This window comes from Lepidochelys olivacea, assembly GCF_965140295.1.
Source record: "Lepidochelys olivacea isolate rLepOli2 genome assembly, chromosome: 4".
Taxonomy (NCBI): Eukaryota; Metazoa; Chordata; order Testudines; family Cheloniidae; genus Lepidochelys; species Lepidochelys olivacea.
The window spans coordinates 14297188-14319408 of NC_140414.1; the positions used below are offsets into that span (position 1 = coordinate 14297188).

General features: G+C 45.5%; 1 protein-coding gene across 6 annotated transcripts in view; it reads right to left on the bottom strand.

The window, feature by feature from the left end:
* Nucleotides 1–21195, bottom strand: part of EPHA5 (EPH receptor A5) — a 321089-nt gene extending 299894 nt beyond the window's left edge. For all 6 annotated transcript variants that reach the window (XM_084626024.1, XM_084626023.1, XM_084626020.1 and 3 more), the window contains exon 1: nt 20523–21195. In XM_084626024.1, coding sequence (XP_084482150.1) covers nt 20523–20655 — 133 coding nt within the window. In that variant the 5' untranslated portion in view covers nt 20656–21195. The remainder of the gene's footprint in view (nt 1–20522) is intronic.
* Between the last annotated feature and the right edge of the window lie 1026 nt (nt 21196–22221).

Here is a 22221-nt window from a genome sequence, read left to right on the forward strand (position 1 = left end):
ACACAGCAAGGTTATGTGATGTTATGAGTGTAATGTAATTTCTCATTGAAAGGTGACAGGGCCAGAAAGAGTTAATTAACTCACAGACTTACCTGACCCATGGCCGAACTTTAAAAAGCTGGTTAGGAAGATATGTAAATGAATAGAGCTTTGAAATGCAAGCCTGCATTGTTAGAGATAGAAGGGTAGATGTTTGCTCAGGTCTTGTGATGTAAGCAAACAAGTCTTGTCTGTTGCTATAGCTTTAATTCAAAGATCAAAAAAGGAGTATTAGTATTTAGGAAGACACTTGAGGGAAATTGTATTATTGTCTATATGTCTCTTTGAAAGTTGTGGTAATCTGTGTCTGAACTGTTTAATGGATAAATTATCCTGTGCTAATTGCCAGGATGTTTGGAAGAAGGAAACTCAAGCCTATTGTTTTCTCAGGCCAAAAGGCTGCAGGAAATGTTTAAAAACCCTGGGACACGATCCTTCCTCGTCTCAGAGCTGCTTTGGGTTTCAAGAAGGGGAAACCTTGAGCCATAAGGATTGAGATCCCCAGTCACTGACTGGAGTCACCCTGAATATGGACATTGGACTATAACCTATGGACTATTTCTAAAAGCATTTTTGGCAACCACAAGCTCATCTCTGCTATGTATCTGAACCTCAAGAACTGAACTCAAGTTTGTATGTATATTGATCTCTCTCTTTTCTTTTTTAATACATTTTAGTTTAGTTAATAAGAATTGGCTATAAGCGGATCTACATTATAATTGGACCTGGGTGTGTGGCTGACCCTTTGGGGTTGCAAGAATCTTTTCTTTTCTATGATAAGATTTTCTGTAATCATCGTCATATCTGACATGTGTCTGGAGGGAGGCCTGAGACTGGGCATTTTAAGGGAACTGCATTGTTTGGACTTCTGAATAACCAGGGAGGTAATACCGGAGCTGTTTTGGGCTGGCTGAGTAAATCTAAGTATTGGAAAATCCACCAGCGTTTGGGGTTTGTCTGCCCCGTTTTGTTTGCAATTCACCCTGACTGAGTGATCTCAGCTGGCTCTCACGGGCAGCACCATGACAGCTTACCTGAAGAATATACATAAATATGAACATTTTAAGTAACTCTCCCAATTGTATGGTTGCAAATTGTTGAAGAGGATTGTTGAAACAAAATGGTAGAGTCACCAATAATTCCCACTACCGCAATTGCTGTAATTAAATTGTGCAGAACAGTATATTCTTGTTGTAAATTGCAATGAAGGCACAATGACTATTGATTTACATTGTACAACTTAATTAAAACTTACTTGTCCTGGCGACGCCACTAATGAGTGTAATTAGATGGAATGTTTGACACCACACAGTTTGCTTTGTAAGACATTAATTAAATATCAAAAAAATGGTACGAAAGGTGTTTTTAATCCAACATCAATTTCTAAGAAGCACGCGATACACCTAACTGCAGTAATAACCTTCTAGGCAGTTATCAACTGCAATAAAAAAAGAAGTTTCCATACAGAATGACACCAAGAGCTCACTGAAGGCAATGTGAATCTTTCTTCGAGAGAGGTAAATGAATGGAACCAAATCTTAAAACTCTACTCAGTCCTTTCTCAGGTACAACTCCCACTGAAGTAAAAAATGAGCAAACTCCCCAGAATTTGGCCCATGATTCCACTGAAATTATGGCACAGTGCAGAATGCACAACTGGGGGGGTATGGTGGCTTTCAGCTACCTTTTTGTGCCCTCCTGATTCTGGGCTGCTTCAGGGGATGGATAGGCTCCCGGCCTATCTAAATTATCCCAGACGCTCCAGGCTGTGCTTTTGGGAACTGCCCCAGATCTCTGCAGCTGTGCACGCTGTGGCCCCCAGCACATTATCTACACCAAGGCTTGTGTTGGGGTCCTCACAGCCTTATGGCAGTCTTCTGCAGTGCCAGCACTGTGGGGGATCATCCCCTGGCCACACCCAGGATTTTAGGGCTCCTTTATGGGGCTATGGCTCTTTTACCCAGCATAAAAGGGTCGGCCTGGGGGTAAGGATTTCTGCCCGAGTTTTGTATAAACTAGCAGAAAAATTGTGTGGCAGACAAACCCTTCATGAAGAGGGCTGCTTATCTAATACTGATTCCTGTGGCGTCACTTTCACTGTATACCTTCCAAAATGCTGTGATAGTCTTTGAAGTAGATCAGTGTATTTTTAACTAATCAGTCTACATTGCCTGAAAAGGCAAAAATACTGCAAACAGAATGGCTTATGTAAGCACTGATTATAACCACTCCATGCAGATGTGAAATAAATGCACTTATTTTTGCCTTGTGTCCATTTTCAATTGGTTTTGCTTGCTCCCTCCTACCTGTATAAGCATCAGACCTTCTTACTACTCTGTTTCATAGTCAGAAGCCAGGATAGAGTGCTCATCCTTTTGCTCCAGAAAACCAGATTCTCCTGCTGCTTTAACTAAAGGGAACTCTCCTTTAGATTCAGCAGTCCTGGGGCTTGTCTCACGACACACACCTGAGTAGGTATGACATTCCATCCTACAATCATCATCAGTGCAACACACCTTTTAACCAACACATTACACACACCACTCCAGGCCTCAGCTTGGCAACATCCCACAGATTATTCATAATAACCAGCAATGCTCATTTAGCCAGGCTTTCATCAGAAACAATTAAAATCAAACGTAGGAGTTCACATGGGAGGAATGATCCCAAATTAGGCCCCCATTTAGGAATGCTCCTAAAATGTACTTAATGCATCCCTGTTCAGGACAGCACTTTGTCACGTGTTTGACTTTCCCGCTGAAGTCAAAAGCATTTCAGTCCACGTTTAATCATATGCACATGCTTAACTTTGGACACAACTACTGTGCTTAGCAGGGAAGATTTCCTGAATGAGGGTCCTACACTCTAATTCAGTGCTCAGAAATCTGATGCCCACGTTTGTGCCTTGTAGATTTTGTGCAACTTGGGGAGTTCTTCCTACTGATAGAACTCCCAAAAATCACTTGCGACCACCACTAATGCCTGATGTGTAGAGGTACTGGTTCCTCCATTTACATAGAGTGATTTATTCATACCACTGCTACCCAGCATCAGCTAGAAGAATGTGCTGAGTGTTTCAAAGAAGCAGCGAGAACCCAACAGCCCATAGGCATACACACTTACTCTCAGACATTTTTGCCAACCAACTTAAAAATAGAGAACATGAAAGAGCAAATAAATGCAAAACTTCTCATCTTCACCCTACGCGCACCCCTTCCCGCAAGCCCTAATTATCTCTAATGCTCGATCGAAAGAAACATACCAAACTGCACAGGATCTATATAATCATTAGCTTTCATGCCTTCCGGGTAGGATAAATGATGATTAAGTCTAAACTCACACCAGAGCCTGTTATTTTTTTAGGACAACACACAGGGGGAGGTTTGCATATGCTCAAACTGCACATTCTCAGATGGGCTCTATTTACTCGTGATGAGTCATCCGATTTGGACCAAATGAGAAGAGATGCAAATATTTCCCCTGAACACAAACTGTGTCCCATGGACGGAGACTGGACCAGGTGCGCTACTCCAAAGTCTTGAACCCCCACATAGACTGGCCTCTCCCAATCTCATCAATAGGACAATGTAGAGACCATTGCTGGAAGTAAGCACTGACACAAGAGACACAAGATGGGATTTTTCAACAGTCTATCGACAGCAATAGGAGTTTAACCATTGACTTCAGGGGAACAGAACTGGACCAGAACTGAGCACCTAATAATACCCAGCTCTTCTGCAGTCCTTTTCATCAATACATCTCAAAGTTCTATGCAAAGGAGGTCAGTATCATAAGAACGGCCATACAGAGTCAGACCAAAGGTCCATCTAGCCCAGTATCCTGTCTTCCAACAGTGGTCAATGCCAGGTGCTTCAGGGGGAATGAACAGAACAGGGCAATTTATCAAGTGATCCATCCCCTGTCACCCATTCCCAGCTTCTGGCAAGCAGAGCTTTAGGGACACACTGAGCATGGAGTTGTGCCCGTGACCATCTTGAGTAACAGCTATTGATGGACCTGTCCTCCAGGAACTTATCTAATTCTTCTTTGATGCCACTTATACTTTTGGCCTTCACAACATCCCCTGCCAATGAATTCCACAGGTTGACTGTGCATTGTGTGAAGAAGTATTTCCTTTTGTTTGTTTTAAGCCTATTAATTTCATTGGGTGACACCTGGTTCTTGTGTTACGTAAAGGGGTAAATAACACTTCCTTATTCACTTTCTCCACACCAGTCATGATTTTATTGACCTCCATCATATCTCCCCTTTACTCATCTCTTTTCTAAAGTGAACAGTCAGTCTTTTTAATCTCTCCTCATCTGGAAGCGGTTCCATACCTCTAATTATTTTTGTTGCCCTCCGCTGTACTTTTCCCAATTCTAATTTCTCTTTTTTTGAGATGGGGCAACCAAAACTGCACACAGTATTCAAGGGTGGGCGTACCATGGATTTATGTAGTGGCACTGTGATATATACTGTCTTCTTTCTATCTCTTTCCCAATGGTTCCTAACATTCTGTTTGCTTTGTTGATGGCTGCTGCACACTGAGCAGCTGTTTTCAGAGAACTGTCCACGATGACTGCAAGATCTTTCTTGAGTGCGAACAGCTATTTTAGACCCATCATTATTCCCATTTTTCACAAATGGGAAATTGAGACATGGGGCAGTGAAATAATCACCCAGCAGGACCACAATACACCTGGGAATAGAATTCCAGTCTCCTGAGTCCCAGTCTGTGACGAAGTGGGGGAGAGTCCTGGTTTCCGTGTTTATGGGTTTTTTTCCCTTGGTTTTCCTATGGTTTGCATGCAGAGGGAGTGGGACTCAGCTTCCCTAGGGATTACCGGTTTAACAAGGTGATGGGAGAGGGAGTTTGTTGTTCCAGAGGACCAGCATGGAACTGCAGCCAATGACCTGGTGACCCGGAGGCCCAACTCAGGAGTCACAGCCAGTTCTGGCCGGTGGGGAAACAACGGGCTGTGAGGACCCTGTTTACGACCCTGTTTGCCTGGAAAGAAGACAATAGACAGAGGCAGGACTTGGGGCTGGGGATCTCAGCTGCCCAGCTGGGAAGCAGGGGGGCTCTGTGCTGGAGAGAGGGAGCAGGCAGATCCCACCTGGATGCAGGAGAGACTTGGATGTGCTGTGCTGAGGAAGGCCCTGAGAGTTTCCTGTGCTGTGTTCAACGCTCAATCAACCCTCCTGTTTTACGCAGGCTGAGAGTCACTCCAGTCGAGAGAACAGGGTGGCATCATCCCCTTTGGAGGCCCTGGGGGTCCAGAGTGACTGGACTCCCTGAGGGAGCCCATGGTGAGAAACAGGTGCGCTAAGGCTGAGAGAGGGGCAGCTCCAGGAGGTGGAGGGGCTTAACCCCAAGAGAGAGTGGACCCCCGGGGAAAAGGGCTGTCTCACTGAAAGGGGCACCCCCCCACAGACCGCATGGGGCCAAGAGTGGGCACGATCTGTGAGTCTGTGACAGAGTCACAATCTCTACCCTCCACCCCATGCTGCCACTTTTGAAAATACCACTCACAGATCCTGCTGCCATTCCCTCTGTTATGGATATTCTAACATAATTATTATTATTCATGAGGGGGCATAAAGTGTGATTGGCAATTTACAGACAAAAAGGCAAGACAGTCACTACCCTGAAGAGTTTGCAACACTACAGAGAGCTAGGACAGGAGACAAGAAAGCTGTGTTAGGGAAAGATGATGAGGATTATGCCAAATACAGTCATGAGAAATACAGTCATGGTTTTATATGGCTGGATTTTGAAGAGTGCTCAGCCTTGACTTAACTCTGCTCTCATTGAAATCAATGGTTACCCACCCGCCGTGTAAGCTCTGCTTTTTAATGCATAATTAATATTTTAATGGTCTAATTACTTCGATGGAGGAGCATGGGCCAGCATCGTAGAGACAGTCAGAGAAAGTGGATTTTGAAGGAGCACTTTTGGATAAACGGGATGTGGGGCGGCATACCAGCTCACATCAATACATGCATTGCGGGCAAAGTCAGACCAACCACTGATACCACGGTGATGGGCGCTCACTAGAGAGATGGAGGAGCTTGTGGGTGATATATAAAAGCCCCTCTCTAACTGACCTGTCTAAGATATGAGACCCATCAATCCACAATTTGTCAAGAAATCTTCCAGTCAGCTCACCCCTTTTTTTCTTTCCTCTAGCATGCCAAGCTACAATAAGGCTCTAACTTTAACAATGTGACGCTCCTCAGGAAGTTATTTTCTTCCATTCTGCTTCTTCTCTGTTGTCCCTGTATTAAGTCTCCCCACATTTTGAGGGCTCCACCCACCAGGATTCTCAGCCTCCCTTGAAAGCACTCTGATCTAGCTTCCCCTCCCGTCCAGGACTGGCTGGGTCTTGCACGGTGCTGAGCACTCTGACCAAAATCCAGCAGAACACATAAGCAAATGCTTACACTGAAGCACGTGAGAAATCTCACACAAGGCAACAAGAATATTCACATGCGTGAAATGAAGTACGTGGTTAATTAAGTGCTTTGTTGGACTGGGGCTAGAGTGCTCAGCACTTTGCAGGATCGAGCCCTGACTGAGGACATGGAGGAAAAAATAAAAAGGAAAGTACTGAGTTACAATACTTTCCTTTGAACCCTCCTGGGGAGTTTGTTTGAATGGGATTATATGCTTCCATCATTCTCCGAGTTTCCAAGCAACTGAAAAAGTGATGTGCAAGCCCAAGTTTGATATGATAGACATAGTTGTCAGGGTCCTCCAATTTTTTTTTTTTTACAGGAACCAACATTTTGTCCTCCAATAGCTCTGAGGGAGGTGCAATTCCTCCAGCCGCCGAAGCCTCCAGCAACAATGGGGACAACACCACCCTGTGAATCAGCCGGTAAGAAGTATTCCATTCTCTCCTCCAGTCTCCCTGAGTGCAAGGTGGGGAAGATATTGGCAAAGCATATGATAAATAATACACTGCATAGCAAGAAACCAGAGTTACACCACAGTCCCACCTCCCTCTTATGGGAGTTCACAACACTACCAAGACATTCTGAACAGCAAGACCCCTCCATCGTCACAGTCAAAACTTTTTCTTCCCCACCAATCGCTGTCAGTTTTATTGCACCACTGACGCTATTCATTTTCCTGCTGTTTTCCCGGTTGTGCTAAATAGTTCTACAAAGTTGTAAATCTAAAAGTACTCCTAAAAGTAAGCGACAGTCAAAAATAATCCAGGAAATCAAAAACAAATGAAAGATTAAACCCCCAAAAGAAATCAAAGCCATTATGGAGCAGATGTTTTTTATTATTTGCCTTGAGTTAAGACCAAAAAAAGACCACGCAAAAACTGGGAAATATCAATTTATATGCTAGTGGAGACCAACTCCAGAGAAACATAAGTTATGCAGAGCACCTATTATTTATAGGCCAATAGAGGAAGAAAATACACACAATTTAATGAACCTACAAAATGATATTAGCTACAGATTGATATTTTATTATGATGACTCACTTCTGCTGTAGGTTTTCTATAATCTCCTTTATAGCAAGCCCCAAGATGCTGGAGTCTGCATCATAGATTTTAAGGCCAGAAGGGACCATAAAGAATATTTAGATAAGTTGGATGTATTCACGTCAGCAGGGCCTGATGAAATTCACCCTAGGACACATAAGGAACTGGCTGAAGCAATCTCGGGACCACTAACAATTATCTTTGAGAACTCCTGGAGGACGGGTGAGGTGCCAGAGGACTGGAGAAGAGCAAACACAGTCCCTGCACCCAAGGAATTATAGACCAGTCAATCTAACTTCAATACCTGGAAAGATACTGAAACAAATTATTAAACAATCAGCTTGCGAGCAACTAGAAGATAATAGGGTTGTACGGAACAGCCAGCATGGATTTATCAACAAGAGATCATAGCAAATCAACCTAATGTCCTTCTTTGACAGGGTTACTGGCCTTGTGGATTGGGGAGAAGCAGTAGATGTACTATATCTTGATATTAGTAAAGCTTCTGACATAGTCCCATGTGCCAAAACTAGGGAAACTTGGTCTAGATGAAATTACTATAAGGTGGGCGCAGACCTGGTTGAAAGACCAGACTCAGAAAGTAGTTATCAATTGTTTGCTGTCATACTGGGAGAGCATATCTAATGGGGTGCTGCAGGGGTCAATCCTAGATCCCTTACTCTTCAATTAATGACTTGGATAATGGAGTGAACAGTATGCTTACAAAATCGGCAGATGACACCAAACTGGGAGGTATTGCAAGCAACTTGGAAGACAGGGCTAGAATTCAAAACAACCTTGAGAAATTGGAGAATTGATCTGAATTCAACAAAATGAAATTCAATACAGATAAATGCAAATTATTTCACTGAGAAAGGAAAAATTAAATGCATAACTAGAAAACTGGGAACAACTGGCTAGCTGGTACTATTGCTGAAAAGGATCTGAGGTTTACGGTGGATCACAAATTGAATATAAATAAACAATGTGGTACCATTCCAAACGAACAGCGAATATTCTGGGGTGCATTACCAGGAGTGTCATATGTAAAGGACTGGAGGTAACTGTCCTGCTCTACTCAGCACTGGTTAGGCTTCAGCTGCAGTACTGTGTCCAGTTCTGGGCACCACTCTTTAGGAAAGTTATGGACAAATTGGACAGTGTCCAGAGGAGAGCAACAAAAGTGACAAAAGGTTTAGAAAACCTGACCCATTGAGGAAAGGTTAGTTTTGATAAAAGAAGACTGAGGGGGGACTTGAAAATAGTCTTTAAATATATTAAGAGCTGTTATAAAAGAGGATGGTGATCAGTTGTTCTCCATGTCTACTGAAGGTGGGACAAGAAGAAAGAAGCTTAATCTTTCTAGTGGTAAGGATAGTTACAGGCATTCAAGGTAGGTTGTGGAATCCCCATCATTGGAAGTTTTTAACAACAGGCTGGACAAATGCCTGTCAGAGGTTGCCTACATTTACTTGGTCCTGCCTCAGCACAGAGGGCGGTACTTGATGGCTTCTCAAGGTCCTCTCCAGCCTGACATTGCTATGATTATGACCAGAACACAAATAATAGAATTTCACCCAATAATTTCATTAGTGCTCTCTGTCCACTTGCAACATTGGGAGTTCCATGGCAAACTGAGAGCTGTATATAAACTTGAGGCCCTGAATCAACAGAGCATCCCTGTTTGGAGATTGACTATAAGCATGTGCTTAAATCCCAGTGAAGTCGATGGAATTTAACCGCATGATTAAAGTTCAGCACGTACTTCGGTGCTTTCCTGAATCGGGGCCTTAGTGACTAAAAAGAAATCCCATTTCTGCTTTTAAAATACCTATGATCCCAAACAGGGGGTGGGGGAGAGACTTCTCCTAAAAGGTCCACCCATCAAATATCCTTTCCAGGCATTTTTCCCCCTAGAATGTGAATATCAAATTATGTTACACATACTATTAAACTGGACAGAAATAAAGAGACACAGCACAGACATAACTATAGTTGTCAAATTACCCTGACAGATCTCATTTTCAGTAGACTCACAAGATTTCAGCTGTCCAGCCTGTCCACCACCACCAGAGCCTTCCAATCCACACTAATGACCATTTTGCTGCCTTTGAATTCATTCAAGTAGAAAAGAGTAACTGACATTATGTTTGGATGGCTCTTGGGAGCAAAGAATGGTTAGGATGATTTATTGGCTTTTCTAATGTTTGACAGCTTATACCTTTCTCTCTCTCTCTCTTTCTGTGTGCGTGCAGTGGAAAAACAAAAGTATTTTTCTCCCATTGCCTTCTGAAAATACACTATTAGTAGGGAAACACATAAAAAAATAACACGGGAAAAGCTAGGAATGATAATAGAAGCATAAGCTGCTTGACCCTTCAACTCACGGCATGTAAAGAAGAGCGACGTAGAAGACAGCCAGTAATTTTACCCATTTTGCATGTGCAACATAGAAGAAAATTGATCCCAGTGAACATTATATCATTCAGACAATTTTTCTTGGGGGAATAGCATGAGCCCGAACGTCTATGCTGCAATTTTATAGCCCCAAAGCCCCAGCCTGAATCGGTTGACACAGGCCAGTCCCAGGGCTTCTATTGCAGTGTAGGCATACCTGAGAGTGGGGTCTAGACTGCTCTATGGGGCTCGGCATGGTTGCAGAGGGCCTTGATGCAGATTGGTATAATAAAGTGGATGCCTACTGGATGTGGGAATAACAACTGAGAGCATCATCCCAGTTAAAGGAAACAATTCAGTTCTTTGAAGGAAAAACAAAAGGCAAAGGCCAGGTTATCAGACCTAGCACAGGCCCAGTGAGAAGGCGGGAAAGGTGGCTCTAAAACTCTTTTGTGTCCCACTCCTTTCCCCCTACACAGACGCACACAATCCTGGGACTACCAGGGACCCAGTCCTGTCCCTGGTGGAAGTTAGAGCAGCCTGGGGGCACCAAGAGGATGTTCTGGCAGCCCTGGATCAGACAGATGCAACAATGTCTCAGCCACACCCCTTCTTGCCTGGCCACAGCCCCGTGCCAGCTGCCAAGGGAAGTAGCAGCTACAGCACCCCGAGGCCACTAGAGCATTCCCTACACAGAGGGACATTCTCCACTGCCCTGATGCACCAAATGTGTCGTCGCTTTGTGGCAGCAAGAGGTACAAAGCAGTCATAGCTTGGCTGTGTTTCTGAACTTATCGCGTAACCCAGGAAAGATTAGCACAGAACATCAAACCCAGTGATGTCACCAAACTAGCCTTAAGGGTGGGTGGCTTGTGCCGCTCTCTAGTCCCTTGAGAATTTAAATGTTTAGACTTACAGTGAGGAAGGAAAGTCTAGTGTTTAGGGGACTAGCCTTCAACTCAAGAGACCTGGGTTCAATTCCCCGCTCTGCTACCGGCTCCATGTGTGACCTGGGGCAAGTCACTTATTCTCTCTATCCCTCAGTTCTTCATCTGTACAATGGGGAACTCAGCCCTGCCCTAGCCCAGAGGGCTGAGGTGAGGGTAAATATTCCACAGAATTGTAAGGTGCTCAGATTCTGCAGTAAGGGGGTCACGTAATTACTTCAGATCAGTGACTACCCTCAGCTGTGATTTGTTTAAGAAACAAATAGGGCTGCTAATTTCTGGCTTACATCCCACAATTATTTCACTATTTCATTCGCCCCGCACGCACAGAAAATAAATGGCTAAGTCAAAAGTTAGTCAAAGAAAGCCAACAACCAGGAGGACTACTTAGCTACTGAAGGGCCAGCCCTTAAGTCTGCCAATACAACCGCTTGCGAAAGCTGCAGAAAAGCCAAGCACTTTCTCTTGTGCAAAGCTTGCCATCCAATGGTTCAGCTGGGCACACAAACAAGAGGGAAGGATGAGGACAAGAGTGGTATGAGCAAATGAAGAACACCTCAACCTCTCCCAGGTTTCTAGCTGAATTCAATTAGACTGGTACTTTTGCATGTTTCTCTTACATATACGTTGACAGTCAAATTGCTTATCCAGTTTCACAAGAAAAACAGACGTAACTAACGCAATGAAAGTAGCATGAGGCTAATCATAACAACAGAATGTTTCATTTTTGAGGAGAAAAAAAAGTAACAATTTGAGTCCAGACAATGACTTGCTGGTCAAGTTCTCCTGTGTTTGAGTCAACTCCGGCGCTCACTAAACCAGGATCAGGCACACATTGCTAATGAGATAGCCGGCCTCGGATTAAAAAATGATTTCAAAAAATGAATTTGGGGTAAGCACAGGAAATTGTCAGGTTTGTGAATTCCTTGTTTACCCAATAAGTAGGCTTGACAGAATTTTATTTTTATATATAATTTCACTGGATAACATTTTATTTAATTTATAATTTATTTCTAAGCATTTTTCTCTATTTTTATCAATGTAAATTTTCACACTGGCAGGAAATGTTTACACTGGGGTCAGACAATTATTCAATGACAGTAGATGCTGAGATTCAAAACGTTAAAGCTTTATAACCATTGAAACACAAATTGTCAACATTACATATCAAAATATACAGAGTAAATATCCACACATCCAACTCTAAGTTCTCAAGCAGCATATTTCTTACTTTGCCTGTCTGTAAATTTCAGTCATAGATGGAAATACTTTTTCATCAGTTTGTGTGGGTGTGGTGAAATCGACACTTACCAATAAAAATCAAATCCTTCCAAGCCTGCTGATGAGGGTTACAAAGGTGAGGCATTGATTGAAAAGGAATTCTAAACAGCACTCTTGCCCTGAAACAGAGCCCTGTAGTATGGTTAAGAAAACGTTCAGGACTCAACACTCTAAGGAAACGTTTACCCGGGGTTCGTACACTCGTTTTTCCTTTGCCTTATGCAGGGAAATTTGATTTTAGGTTTTGTAAACAAGGGACAAAAGAACCCCAATTGCAAGAAGGGCTGATTTTCCTCTCACAGCAGAGTGAGGCTTTATTTCAATAAAGCACCTAAGCACACGTTTAAGTCCCTCCCTATTCAGTGAAGCACTCAAGCAGGTACAAACTTTAACATTAAGCATGTACTTACGTGCTTTGCTGTACAGGGATGAACTGCTGAATCAGGGCCTCCTATAGTGGAGAGTTGCACCAATTAAGCTAGATGTGGGAATGTAAACTGATTCCATAAATCTGTGTGGACACTCTTATTTAGGTTTAAGAGTGGCTTAGTTTGGTTTAGCTTAAATCAATCAGGAGCAAATTTAAGCTAAACCAAACTAAGCCACTCTTAAATCTACAAAAGACTGTCCACACAGAAGTTACACCAATTTAATTAAACTAGTTTAATTAAATTGGTTCACGTCTGTATGTAAACATGGTCTAATTCAGGAATAAATCCTCACAGAGGTTAACGGATTTACACTGGTGTAAAGAAAGGAATCAGGCCTCAAATGTCTTGAACTTTGAGAAAAGAAGTAAACTCTTCAAGCTTCAATTCAAAAACCACATATATTGACTTTGATGGGCCTGATTCTCAGGTCACTTCTGTCCAAATTCTGTATTGTGGTACACAAGCATAGACCCCTTTCTGTGCCTTTGTAGACTCCCAACGACTCACGTGTAGGGGCTCTGTGCTAGCAAACCACGTTGCAGGATTAGGGCTTCGGTGGAGTCCCTTCAGTCTAAAGCCATTGGAGTTACACTGGTGGAAAACTGCTGCAAGAGGAGAATGCGGCCCTACAATTTAATTCATTAACTAATGTCAGAAACACAGAAACACATCATATGCACGAATCATATCAAACATTGGGCACCGGTTTTTGATTTTACTTATACAAGTTTATTCGGCTGCACAATAAAAATTAACATGACATGGCTCATGGCATAAAATAAACTGATCTGGTTGTTTGCATCTTCTTGAACACTTCTTGAAAGTTGTTCTTTTTTTCAGAGAATTAAAATATTTGTGAAAGCATTTTGCAATCCATGCAAAATATAATTACAGAAACACTTCCTTGGCTGACCTAAAATTTAATTTTATTATTTGCACCACACAAAGGAAATTGAAGGCATGCAGATGAATACTATATTATGGTTTTAAATGTTACATAAGAGGGGATGAGGGCCAACCATACTAACTCTGCATTTTCCCACTGGGAATACCTGTCAGTTTATCCAACTGTAACTTGATTCACAAATAGCTGCTTTATACGTCAAATCATGGTGTCAACGTGTATGATACTATAGGAGGAAGGTCTGTCAATGTTTCTATTATAAGATGCTTTGCCTATTTACATATATTTATAGTTATTGTGATAACATGCTTTAAGATGTAACTTGGCTTAGATGCAGTCTTAGGGTCAACTGTTATGTATTTTGAAAAATATATCATTCATAAGTTGCCTCATTTTAAAGTCATACTTAAAAGCTATGTTTCAATTGCTTTTTGTATATTTAAAGCAAAAAAAGATTAGATTTAAAACTGAAACTGGTATTTGATTCTTACTGAACAAGGTATAATTGCTTTGAATATTTTGAAAAGAAGAAGCTAAAACTGACAGAGATGTTTAAAGACCTGATTCTGAAAACCCTATTTCCTCTGACTATTCCTTACTCAAATCAGCGGTCCCATTGAACTCAATTTAAAGTCGACAGGATTACTTGCATGAACAAAGATTATTCTTGTAAATCAATGTGCAGGATTGGGCCCAAATTTTTTACTGTGGAAAGAAATAAGAAAAACCCGGTTCCAATGCCATCCACTGAAGAGTATATAACTTCTAAAAGCTGGTAACATGTACTTTATTAATAGACTGGAATGGCTCCAAAGTTAGATATCTATTTTTACACAACACACATTAAAATATCACCAGCTTGCATAGTTTCCCAGTCTATAAAATAATGTAAGAGCTGTCTGACTATGTGATTTATGAAGCGGAGACTGTACTGGTTATGTAAGTAATACCTTTTTAAGAAACCTGGTTACATCCGTTTTTTTACCAAATAGATTGGAATAGCTTCAAATGGAAGTATATAATACAGATTTCGGTTGCTTTTCAACACTCATTAAAAGACAGTTCTAACTGGTTAAATATATACGTTTTGATAACATACCCAAATATATATTTACCCAGTGGGCCAGGTCAGTGGGAGTTCTGCCACTATCAGATAAATACATACTCCATTAAGACCTTAGAACAGCTAGAACCATTCCAGTCTCTGGAGTAAACAATCTGCATTTTATAACCTTCATCTAACTCTGCCTGCTCCCGCTGTCCCGATAAATAAATAAATAAATAAATAAAATTAAACTATAAATGAATCAATTAAATAAATCCAGCCAGATAAATCCTCCAAACTATAATTATTTAAAACGGACAAATCCCTGGAAATTCCAAGTTAACCCTATTACTCTGTTCTAAAATTACTGAAATAACAGACGGAGAGAAGTTAAGGATGAAGAGTTGACCTTAATCTTGAATTTTCTACTTTTGTCTGTTTAAGCCACATTTGTTATTATTTCAAAGAAATGGTTTTGGGTTTTTTTCTTTTCATTCATTTAACAATCTACTTAGCAGTTGTCACAGTACTGTCTGATCATCACTTATTTCTGCTGAGTAGTTCTAACGTATTCTTTATTTTTAGTGGTCATTATGCAAATAAGATAGCTGTGATATATTATTAAAAACAATCAGAAAATGTACACAAGTCTTTTGAAAATCTGCCCATAAAACACTTGAATGTCATCTGGGTTACTTCCAAATGAGAGCTGAAAATCAATCCAAATTTACAGAAAACATGAACCAAAGCATTCCTTAAAAAAAAAAAAAAAATAGCCAAGTCACTTCCAAAAACCTTAAAGCTTATGACAGAATTTAAATTGTGGGCACTTTTACCATTAAGGATGTGCAAAAAATAAAGTCGAATACAATGCAGTCCCTAACGTCAAGTAATGGTTCAGAAGTTACTGCCAAGGGAAAAAAAGAGGAGATTATGTTCTTGTGTGGGCTGTATCTATTTGGGTTCATATTCTGTGCCTCTCAACATGGTATCTCAATCATGTAGCAACTCTGGCATCAAGCAGCTTCCAGAAAAATATAACTCAGGCAATTACTGTGTTAACATTGTTGTCTTACAGCCTCAGGCAACATATTTCTGATTAATTGCTATCAGTATTCTTCGCTGTGCAAAATAACTCCAGCCCAGTATATTCATTCAGTCAATAAAAATAAAACATGCATGACTGTAACTCAGGGGAAGTCATTTCTCTAAGGATATGTCACGGGTAATGCATTTAATGTAAAGGACTGCTTTTGAAATAGTGGCCTTTGAATAGTCTCAATAGAGTTGAATTTCTGATTGTATATTATTAGAAGGGGAAAAAATACAAATAATAGGATTTTAACTCGTGAAATTTGCAAAGGAGTTCAATAGTAATAGTTACACGATGACTCACAGATGCCATTGTACTGAGCCCTCTTCCTTTACTGCATGTTATAGATTAAGATATAGTATGACAGCTACTAAAATGGTTTTCTCCTTATAACAAAAAGAAAAGGAGTACTTGTGGCACCTTAGAGACCAACCTAAGAGACTAAAGGTGCCACAAGTCCTCCTTTTCTTTTTGCGAATACAGACTAACACGGCTGCTACTCTGAAACCTCTCCTTATAACAGAAACTGTGGCCAAATTTTTTAAATCAGGTGTCTACTTTTATCCTCCTAAACCCATATTTAGGCATATTAGAAAGTGTGTTTAGCCCCCAAACAGCTCCTGTTGAAAACAATGGAAGTTGTTGGCTGCTCAGCTATTTTGCTCAAATATGGATTTAGGAGCCTAATTATTATTTTTTTTAATTGGCCTATATTTCAAACAAAATTTTCACAAACCCTTCCACCTCTATTGTGATGCCTAAACACGATCCACAGTGCATGGTATGGATTTCACATCTCCTACCTAGCAATACCACTGCAGTTAAAACAAAAGTTCAGTTTAAGATTAACTCAGTACTAATATTTGATTCATAAGATATGTGGAAATAAAGTTCTCACAATTGTTACTGGAAAATAAAAGCGATTACGCTAACACAGCCAACTGGTACACATTCTTTGCTGACCAAGTTATTTTTTAGGCACAGCAGAAACGAAATTACAAAGGAAACAAAACAAAAAACAAAACAAGGAAAACTTGACTAACTTTTTTATCCTCCCATCTTCAAGAAGTCCAACCCCTCCTCCCCACAGTTGGCTACAAATAAACCTATGATCTCTCAGCTAGTGTAAATTTTCAAATCTTGATTGAAGTCAGCTGAGCTAGGGATGGCAATTCACACCAGCTGAGGTTCTGTCCCCCAGAATGCACCTTGAATGCTGAGAGAAACAACACTGAACTTTTCAAAACCGAACTGTTGACAAGTGTCAACAGCATATGGCACAGGGACTTTAGCAACTGAGGCTCTAATGAATTAGCCTTGATTCACTGCAGGGTGAATCATTTTCAAAGCAGAACTGTTCAGCAGTAATTGGCCAAGAAGCCATGCTGTGAAAAGAACTTGTCAGATAATGCTTGTTTACAAATAAATCTACAAATGGTAGAGTGGCTGTTTGCTGAATAAGTTCAGGTCCACCTCTAAACTTCACTTCCAGCCCTGGGCTTATGAAAAACATAAAAGTTGAAGATTGTGAACAAAAGGGGGAAGAGAATGAGATGGTATAAAGTCAACCCATGTGCTGTCAATACTTATTGCAATATTCCCCCATCTCTTCTTTCCCTAAAGATCTCACTAAACCATGTAACAAGGCAATTTCCTTTAAAAAATTCCAGTATTCTATCATACAACAGAGGCCCGATCCTGCAAGTTTTTGTTCACAAGTGGCCTTAACTCACTTGCAGCCACCCCTTTGACTCCAGTGGGACATACTCACATGCGTAAGGACCATGTGTGAGTAAGAGATTGCAGGTGCAAAGTGTCTGTCTCTCCTTTTATTAATAGATCAGTACAAATCATGATAAACCAGAACAAAACAACATACTCCCAACTTAGAAACCGTTCATATAAATGCCCAGTGAGTAGCTTACTCTTGAGAGCAATCCAATTGACTTTAACTGGAATGAGTAGTCCCAATGAAGTTATTCACAAGCATGGATATGTTTGCAGACTGGATCCATAATGACTGATTTGTCGAAGAGAAATCTAAGGAAACATTCACCCTCCCCTAATCTATGCATTCTCTAGCCCTGAGCACTCCATAACTTCACAGCCACCACCATGCATTTGTCCCTTCCTCTCTATATTTTTCTGTGATTTGCATTAATCCCATTTTCTGAAATATATCATGACAAGCTATTTACCTCAGGCCACAGCTCTGAAACCTCCCTGTGCCTTTTCCCCTCCTCCCCCCTTGTAGGAATTTCACTAATAAATCACTGCGTGTAATAAGCTTGGCTTATAAGCAGGCTTCTTGGCCCGAAAGTTTGTGTATTACAACCTGCATGTGGATCCAAAAAACAACAAAAAACCTCAATATGATCTACCTTGTGGATAAAAAAAAACAAAACCCAAAATCGAAAAACAGGTTTAAGAAAAACGGGAAAGCATCCCTGCCAATCGGAAAACCATGGCATATGTCTTTACATATTGACTTCAAGCAGATGAAACTTTTAAATTGTCAGCAATAATCAGCACAGGTATCCATTCCGCTTGTTGCAGTATTATGGGGTAACAATTCTTATATTCTCATTTCCCCGAGGTGGGTTTTTTTTTCTCCTTGTTGCACAAGGCACCTTCTTAAAAAAAAGTAAATAAACTTTGGGCAGCATTTGAAATGCGCCAGAAATAAATAAATATCTTTAGGGGGGAAAGGTATTTCCTACTCCCATCCTCTCTCCTCTTGGGCCTGTTTAGCTTTAATTTGGGTTTGGATTTTTGTTGTACTGCTCCTGGTAGCTCTGTTTAGGCGCTGGGGTCTCAGAGCCTTACTCGGGGGGCTAATTCCTGGGCTCTGGAGCTGGGGTAATTTCCATGCGACACTCAAGAGAGATTGTAAGCGTCTGGCTGGACACATACAATCCAGTCCAACCCCACGACACAAAACATACAGTACAACCACACAAGCCTCACGGCAAATAGGCAGACAGCACAACAAACACACACAGAGCACAGCCCAACCCAAACACAGGCACAGCACAAAACACACACATAACCCCCATGCGCAGCATGCAGCCCGACACACAAACACACACGAGCAAACACAAAACACCCAGCCAGCGTCACACAAAAGACGAAACATACACGCAACCCCGCACACGCCGTGGAATAAACACACACGCCACCGCAGCGGGACGCAGACACGCAACCCCGGACTTGCACCCCCCGCCCCACAACACACGCCGCACCGCGCACAGGGGCGCCAGGGTTTAGCCGCCTGCCCGAGCCGCCCAGAGCCCCGCAGCCCCGCGGGCCGCCCCGCGACGCCCCGCCACTGCCGGGCGCGCCGCCCGCAGCCGCTCAGCCGGGAAGGGGGCTGCCGGCCCCGGGAGCCTGGTGCCGGGAAGAGCGGAGCGAGCCTCGGGGAGCTGCGGGCCCGGGGGGGGGGGGTGGGTAGGACACGGGGCGGGGGCGGGGCGGGTTGGGGGCACGGGGCAGAGCGGTAGGGGGGCGGGGGGAAGGGAGCTATGGGGGGACCCGGGGAGCGGAGGGGTATGGCAGGTTGTGGGCACGGAGCAGGGCGTTGGGGGGCGGGAGGTAGGGAGCTATGGGGGGACCTGGGGAGCGGAGAGCAGGGCGGGTTGTGGGCACGGGCAGGGCGCTATGTGGGGGGAAGTAGGGGGAGCTATGGGGGGACCCGGGGAGCGGAGGGGCGGGGCAGGTTCTGGACACGGGGCAGGGCGCTGTGTGTGTCTTGGAGGCTAGAGAAAGGGAGCTATGGGGGGGACCCGGGCAGCTGAGGGACGGGGGGGGAGTTGTGGGCACGGGGCAGGGCTCTGGGGGCGGGCGGTAGGGGGGCTGGGGAAGGGAGCTATGGGGGACCCGGGGAGCGGAGAGGCAGGGCGGGTTGTGGGCACGGGGCAGGGCGCTGTCTGGGGGCGGTACGGGGGAGCTATGGGGGACCCGGGAAGCGGAGAGGCAGGGCGGGTTGTGGGCACGGGGCAGGGCGCTGTCTGGGGGCGGTAGGGGGGAGCTATGGGGGACCCGGGGAGCGGAGAGGCAGGGCGGGTTGTGGGCACGGGGCAGGGCGCTGTCTGGGGGGCGGTACGGGGGAGCTATGGGGGACCCGGGAAGCGGAGAGGCAGGGCGGGTTGTGGGCACGGGGCAGGGCGCTGTCTGGGGGCGGTAGGGGGAGCTATGGGGGGACCCGCGGAGCGGAGAGGCAGGGCGGGTTGTGGGCACGGGGCAGGGCGCTGTGTCTGGGGGGCGGTACGGGGGAGCTATGGGGGACCCGGGGAGCGGAGAGGCAGGGCGGGTTGTGGGCACGGGGCAGGGCGCTATGTGGGGGGCGGTACGGGGGAGGTATGGGGGACCCGGGGAGCGGAGAGGCAGGGCGGGTTGTGGGCACGGGGCAGGGCGCTGTGTCTGGGGGGCGGTAGGGGGGAGCTATGGGGGACCCGGGGAGCGGAGAGGCAGGGCGGGTTGTGGGCACGGGGCAGGGCGCTGTGTCTGGGGGGCGGTGGGGGGCTGGGGAAAGGGAGCTCTGGGGGGACCCGGGGAATGGAGGGTCAGGGCGAGTTGTGGGCACGGGGCGGAGGGGACCCGGAATCGGCGAGGGGCAGGGTAGGGAGCCGTGGCCAGGAGGCTGTGAGGGGCACGGGGGCTGGACAGCGGGTCCAGGGGGCTGGAAAACACGAAGGGGGCGCAGTCGCCCGCCCCCCGGGAGCGGACCAGGTGCTCCCCCAGGCGCAGGGCGCGGACACGGGCACCGGCGGGATGCTCCAGTCCCTTCCCACCAACCCAGGGCGAGAGAGCCCGAGTCACTCCCCGGCTCCCGCGGCGGCGAGCAGCCCCGGGGCAGGGTCCCCCCACCCAGCGCCTCTCACCTTCGTTGCTGGGGCTGGCCAGCAGGCTCCGCAGCGCCCCGCACAGCAGGAGACACGTCCAGAGGGGAGCCGGGGAGCCGCCGCCGCTGCAGCCGAGCCCCGCTGCCCCTGCCCGGGCGCCCGAGCCCCGCATCCTCCTCCGCAGCCGGTGCCGTCGCCTGCCTCCCCGCTGTGCGCTGCGCTCCCCTAGCGCATGGGTGCGCGCTGGCGGGCCAGGGCTCTCCGCGCTCCCCGCTCCGGCGCTGGGGCAGCCGCGCTCTGCCCGCCTCGGGCTGCGCTCCCGAGCCCAGCAACGTGCGCTATGTGGGGGGCGGTGGGGAGGAGGGGGGGGGCAGCCCCGGCCGGAGATGGAGGCTTGGCGAGGGGGAGGCACCGCCAGAGCAGCCGCCTGAGGAGGAGGGAGATGGAAGATGTGCGCCCTAGATGGCCAGAGCGCTTGAAACTGCACCGGCCGCCGCTGCTGCGTGTGTGTGTGTGAATCCGCCCCCCGTCCTCGCCCGACCCGCTCCGCTCTGCTCTACGTACGAGCGGGGGTGAGCGGCGCCACGGAGCTTCCCTGCCCGGCTGCTGGGAGCAGCCAGCCACCTAGCAGCGCCAGCCGCGAACTGGGGCTCGGCCCTCTCCCGGAGCGCCAGGGAGACGCAGGAAGGAGAGCGAGGGGCCAGCTAAGACGCCACACAGCGCGTGCCTCCGCTCTGTGCCTCTGAGCCTTGGAGCTGGAAGGATGCCCGATGCCCACAGCCCATCCTCCCAAGCAACTCCCTTCCGCGCACACACCGCAGGGAGGAGGCAGTGCCTGGGACCCTCTCTCCTCACCCTGCACCTTTCCCCTCTCTGGGATTGTTGAGCTGGGAGAACGGGACTCCCTGTAGAACCCCCCACGGGCTGTGTGCCTGGATTTCTGACAAGTGGGGAGTCGGGGATAGGCTTTGCTGGCGTGGATCTCCTTGGTATCTAAAGTACCTTTTATTGATTGCTTGTTCGTGTCACTGTATTCGGTGTTCAGCTTATTAGTTTGTATCATGCCAAGGTACGGCAGGAGTAATCACCTTCACAAAAGGACTGGAGGGAGTTGGCTAGCTGGTCTACATGAAATAAGTGTACAGTGTGGGCGAAAAGCCTGATCCTATGGAAGTGAATGAGAGTGTCGTCCCTGACTTCAGTGGGAGTGGGGTTTCAGCCTAGGTGTTCAGAGTAACCTTCAGGCAAGTGGCTTCTCCCTCCTCATGCCAGCAATGGCATTGTCTTCAAGTACAGGTGACTCAGCTGAGTAAGGATTTGCAGGATCAGCCTCCAAATTCTTAAACTGGTAGCCAAAGGGTAATAACATGGGAGTCATCAGATGCCTACAGGTGAAGTGGGAGGATGGTGTTGAAGTTAAGGAACTGGCTTAGGACTCAGGAGATCTGGGTTCCATCACTGGCTTTTCCACAGACTTCCTCTGTGATCCCGGAGATTAAGGAACCTCCCCCTGTAAAATGGGGATAATAAATCATTATTTCTCACATCCTCTCTGCCTTAAATTGAAGCTCTTCTAGGTAGGGACCATGTACTTACAGACAGCACCTAATGGGGGCCTGCTCTCAGCCGGAGTCTCTAGGCATGGTTGAAATAAAAATTACTTAAAACCATTGAGACAAGTTCAGCAAACCCAGTGCAAGGAGCTGTGTGCCTCGTTTTGCTAGCAGAGCTCCTTGCA